Source organism: Barbus barbus, assembly GCF_936440315.1.
Source record: "Barbus barbus genome assembly, chromosome: 6".
Lineage (NCBI taxonomy): Eukaryota > Metazoa > Chordata > Actinopteri > Cypriniformes > Cyprinidae > Barbus > Barbus barbus.
In genome coordinates, this window is record NC_136734.1 from 27,052,659 (window position 1) to 27,058,657 (window position 5,999).

Consider the following 5,999-nt stretch of genomic DNA (forward strand, 5'->3'; position numbering starts at 1 on the left):
ATAGTCCATGATGGGAGAAGAAAAGGAGGAAAGGATAGGACGAGGTAAAGTCCACATTCTGAAACACAGAGCAGCAGTTTATAGGTGAGAGAAACACCTATGACAGCACATGCTACATGGTGCAGTGACAACAATCTCTCTCTGAATGTGGAGAAGACGAAGGAGATTGTTGTTGACTTCAGGAGAGTACACACTCAGCATGCCCCTCTGACCATCAACGGTGCGACTGTGGAGAGAGTGAGCAGCACCAAGTTCCTGGGTGTGCACATCACAGAGGACCTCTCCTGGACTAAAAACACTGTAGCACTGGCCAAGAAAGCACAGCAGCGTCTCTACTTTCTCCGCAAACTGAGAAGAGCCAGAGCCCCTGCCCCCATCATGTGCACCTTCTACAGAGGCACCATCGAGAGCATCCTAACCAGCTGCATCACTGTGTGGTATGGCGCTTGCAACGCATCCTGCCGCAAGTCACTTCAACGAATAGTGAGAGCAGCTGAGAAGATTGTTGGTGTCTCTCTCCCCTCTCTCCAGGACATTTACAGCACCCGTCTCACCCGCAAAGCCCTCCGCATTGCAGGTGATCCCACCCACCCGACACACAGCTTCTTCAGTCTGCTGCCATCAGGGAGGACCAGCAGACTGAAGGACAGCTTCATACATCAGGCTGTCAGGAAGCTGAACTCCCTCCCGTCCTTGCCCCCCCTCCCCTCTTTTACCCCATACAACACTGAACTCTGACACTACGACCCCCCCCCCCCCCCCAGGGTCATCCACCCACCCACTTACAAACTGTGACCAGCACCTGTCACTTGTGCAGCATTGGACTGATCACTACCTCATCCAGCATTGACTGCAAACTACCTCTTCGGATAGTCTGATAAAAAGACTATCTGATAAGCTACTGATAAGCTCTTCTTGCACTACACATATATCTGCACAGTTTTGTTTTATTTAACTGGTTTGCACTCTATCTATTCTGCCATGTGCCCTATGCCACGTTATCTCTTTTTTTATTTTTCTACAATGTCCTCATATTGATAAGCTCTTCTTGCACTACAAATATATCTGCACAGTTTTGTTTTTATTTAACTGGTTTGCACTCTATCTATTCTGCCATGCGCCTTATGCCACTTTATCTATTTCTTTATTTTTCTACAATGTCCTCATTTGTATAGCTGTATAGTTGTATGTACATATGTTTAAACTGTATTATCTGTATTTGAACGTGTTTAATGTTAACTGTATGCACCAAGGGTCTGAGAGTAACGCAATTTCAATTCTCTGTATGTATGTACTGTACATGTGGAAGAATTGACAATAAAGCAGACTTGACTTGAAATACAAATCTGATTTTTATCTTTTATTATTTATTAAGTTACTGTTTGTAATTATCTTGCATTATTTAAGCATAACATTTATATAAAATACAAAACTATTGAAGAAGTATTAAAAAAAAAAAAATCGTAACTGACGTGAGTCCTTCTGCTCATTCCCTGAACTGAACGACCTTAAAGATGAATTGGCAAAATTACGTTATTCTTGGTGTAATACTTTTATACAGCATTTTTAAAATTGTGGTTTAGCTGATTCATTGCATAAGTGAGTGTGAAAGACCAAGCATACATCGCTAATATTGTAATTTTTACTCCGAAACTACACTACATTTCCCACAGGCCTTTGCGTGGTCCACAACGTCGTCTCCGTTACCCGTAAAGCGCGAGCCGTAAAGGACTGAGATTCACATTGTTTTAATTCACATTTGATTCACATTTGTTTTAATTACAAACCAAACCTGCATATGTGGATAATATGTCAAAAGAAACCTACAATATATTCTCACTGTCGTGTTAAACCGATATAAAGGTAACACATTTAGTAAATGAATAGCGTGAACCAGTCATACTTTTGTTTACATTCATATTATAGTAATGTATTACTACATAAACGTAAATAGAAACATTTGTAGTTTTTACTCTGAAACTACACTGCATTTCCCACAAGCCTTTGCGGCATGGGCGTGTTCCTCAATGCCGTCTTCGTTACCCGTAAGTTGAAGAATGAGCCAGTGAGAGAAAAGGACTGCGAATCACATACAATAATTTGTTTGAATTACCACAAAATATGTTGATTTGAAAGTATTTCTAGACTTTGTACGTGTGTACGAGTTTTGTACGGTTGTTACACGTAGTTACAGACCTCCGGGTGTTGTTGGTCCATGTTTAATAACTGATTAACGTGAGGCTCATCCGCTAGTCGGTTAGCAAAGCGCCTTTGCCGCTGCGATGATGGAAACTTGAGCAGCTCAAAGGAAACACTCATCCAGCTCTCCAGACCATCCAAACACAGTGAGTTTTACTTTAAAAAATACACTTTGAGCAACGGTGATGTGGTGCTGCCTTACTAAATCCCATAATTGCCGGTTTTATTTAGCGGATCAGCTGCTAACGTACTAGCTGAACAGATGTATTACTTTGTTTTGGGTCTTTGTTGTTTTCAGAGGTCTCATATTTAAAAATAACTCATAAGTATTCGATTTATACGGACAAACTGCCGATTTCCCTGTTGTTTAGTAGTCTTAACTGCTGTTTTTCTGTCTGGGCTGTTGTCTGCAATGTCTGGTACATGTACAGCGAGTACGTTAATGAAATCTCTCTCTTTTTCAGGGATCCCTGTGCCAGGCAACAAAATGCAGACCATAAAGTGTGTTGTTGTTGGTGATGGTGCAGTGGGAAAGACCTGCCTGTTAATCTCCTACACTACTAATGCCTTCCCAGACGAGTACATTCCTACGGTTTTCGACAACTACAGCACTCAGACCTGTGTGGACGGCCGTGCTGTCAGCCTCAACCTGTGGGACACGGCCGGTCAGGAGGAGTACGACCGTCTGCGAACCCTCTCTTACCCGCAGACGCATGTCTTCATCATCTGTTTCTCTGTGGCCAGCCCTTCCTCTCATGCCAACGTCCGGCATAAATGGCACCCGGAGGTGTGCCACCACTGTCCTGGTGTGCCTGTTTTGCTGGTAGGCACAAAGAGAGACCTGCGGGGGGACAAGGAGACCCTGGAGAAGCTGAAAGAGCAGGGGATGAGTCCAACCACTCCACAGCAGGGCAGCGCATTGGCCCGCAGCATTGGTGCGGTGCGATATCTGGAGTGCTCAGCCCTTCTGCAGGAGGGGGTCAGAGAGGTCTTCAACGAAGCAGTCAGGGCCGTTCTCTACCCCAATGCCAAGAAGCACAGCAAGAAATGTGTGCTGTTATAACTACGTGAGGGTGTGTGCGTGAGAGATTTTATGAAGGGTGGAATATCAGTTAGTCATGTGATCGTCTCTGCAAATGTGTGTTGCTGTCACTTTTTGTTCATATCTCTACACTACAGTTAGCGATAGGTGCACAGACTGTTAATGAGGAAGACTGAGACTGTGTGTTTTTGTGTATTTGTGTTTCAACTCTCCATACATATCCAAGACAGAAATACGGTGTTGTAATCTAAAGTCAGGCAGACCGAGGCAGTGGATTGGATTTGTCTGAAGGACTACAGGCATTGACAACTTCTGCCTTCCTATAAGGCCTCAAAACTCCAGCATATTTTTTAAGAGTCACTCAGAATATATTTCATGCACCAAAGTGTAAATTAATTCTAAATTGAGGCTGGATGTCTTTTGAAGGTGCTGTCTTTCCCTTACCGCATCATTAACACAATTATTAGGGCTCACGATCCACCTGATATGAGTGGTATTTTAATGTGACACCCTAAGACTTGATGATCTACACTTACGACGACATGCCATTTTTCTTGTACTGTTGCCTTTGTAGAGTTGATCGAATTTAAATCAGGAAGTGCTGTGGAATCCCAGCGTGCCTTTAGTGCTTGGCCCCTTCTCTGACATCTCGTAAACTCCTTCCTCTTTGCTCACTTCATCTAGGGTGCTACTTTGGGTGCCAGTTGACATTTATTGCTGGAAAGGACTGTTGAAAGTTTACAGAGAGCTGTTGTAGCTCACATGCCTTCTATTAGAGCTGTAAATGAAGGGATATAGTGCTGTTTTATAACACTCTTGAGGTAGAAATGAAGATCTTTGTATTTGGCCCACTGTGCCTGAATCCTCACAATTTACAACCCTGTTTTTGAAACTGAAGTGCCACTAATATTTTGTATTATTTGTATTTTACCATGAATGTTGATCCACTCCAATGAAGTGCCCTAATAAGAACTGACAGAGGAGATAAACACTTGATGTCTTTCATCTCCGTTACAATGAAACATCCAGACTAGTTAATGTGCACAAACATTCAGGTTTAGACTTCATTTGGGTCCACATTCACATTTTATATATTGAATGTCTACTTTTTATATGATAAACATCAGCGGGGTTTTTTTTTTTTTTCCTCAACAATTTTGTTTTTAGGACATCAATAACGCACCAAAATTGGCTCTTTTTTAATTAAAGCTGTTTTTATTTCTTGAAACTCTCATTATTTTAAGAATATACCTCCACTTGCATGAGAAAATAAAGCAGTTTTAAAGTAAAACAATGGTTGGCTCCTGTTCTTTGACCTCAGATTTGTTCATGACATAAACAAATGCAGAGAGAAAGAGGGAATGAGAAAGAACAAGTGGGAGAAAGAAAGAAAGAACAGCTGCATCTCTGACATTCTTAACAATGCTTTCACAGATAAACAAAACCGTCAGCTGTGTATGTGTGATTTGTGTTGAGGCATTGTTCTTAGAGTAATGATTAGGTCTGAATGCTTAACATTTGTTTTAGGACAGGATGTCTTCTACAAGTAAGTAGGGGTTGGTTGGCACAGAGTTCATTTCACGTTTATGGATGATGAAACATTTAAATGTTTGGTCTCAACCCACAACTGATGCAATCAAACCACTGCAAGATTAAACAAAACGGCTGTGAAATTAATTGAGATATTTATTTTTGTATTAATGTTTATTAATAAAGATGGAAACCACTTATATTTTCATATACTTAGTTTACGAGTTGGAAGTAAACTATGCCACCATTATTCATTGAAAAAAAGTGGTTAGTTGGTATGTGTGTAGTATAAGAATAATTCATAAATCCTGAATTTGTGGATAATTTGTGGGTAATGAAAAGACATTAAGTAAAGTGATGAAATGCTTAAAAAAATACTGTACAATTTGTTGATATTTAGTCATATAAATGTAAATTAAATATTTAAAATGTCAAACAAATGTGTTAAGTGGTGAGTTAGTAGTGTATTGCTATACAGTTTATTACTGTACTATACAGCTTATTGCTTCACTTTTGAAACAATAGCCTTTAAAGCTGTGCCAACCAATGACACAACTTTAGTCATTGAAGGGATCATTTATAAATGAAAATTCTGTTATCAAATACTTGCATTCACATCGATCCAAACCCGTATGATGTACTTAAAAATATTTTGAGATATGTCTCTAGATTTTACTTTTTTTTTTGTCCATACAGCGCAAGGCTTTTGATTAAGATCATGAAAGTATTCAAGAATGAAAATTGTTACAGCCAACATTCTTCTACGGTATTTCCAAAATAATCTGCCATGGGAAAAACTTTCAAACTAATTCCATGATATTTTGTAATTCATTGAAAAGGTCTATTTCTGAGCCCTCTGGAGCCAGTTGCATAAACTTAGCTTCTATGTTTGTTAACACAGTGTCTTAAGATCTAGTTTGACCAAATAGCAGCCAAGGAGTAATCTTACCAGTCTTAAACAAAAAATTAGATGACTAACTTGTAAGACTAGTTAAACCTTTTATGCAGCCAACCCCTGGAGTTTTGCTTTGTTCAACTTTAAATAAGTTAACTGAGAAAAGTATCGTCTTTTTCGTTATTAAACTGAACAGAGAAAAAAATAAGTTAACTGAGAAAAGTATCGTCTTTTTCGTTATTAAACTGAACAGAGAAAAATTCTGTAAATATTTAATGCTATGTGGCTGCAACTTTAGACCTGCAGGGGGAGCCAAACAAACCGGATCAACTC

General features: G+C 39.9%; 1 protein-coding gene across 1 annotated transcript; it reads left to right on the top strand.

The window, feature by feature from the left end:
• The first annotated feature begins 2,032 nt into the window (after positions 1 to 2,032).
• Positions 2,033 to 4,528, top strand: rhogc (ras homolog gene family, member Gc). The gene is made up of 2 exons (XM_079419250.1): positions 2,033 to 2,345; positions 2,664 to 4,528. Exon 2 carries the CDS (start codon positions 2,687 to 2,689, stop codon positions 3,260 to 3,262), a length of 576 nt encoding a protein of 191 aa, XP_079275376.1. The 5' UTR covers positions 2,033 to 2,345; positions 2,664 to 2,686; the 3' UTR covers positions 3,263 to 4,528.
• The last annotated feature ends 1,471 nt before the right edge of the window (positions 4,529 to 5,999 follow it).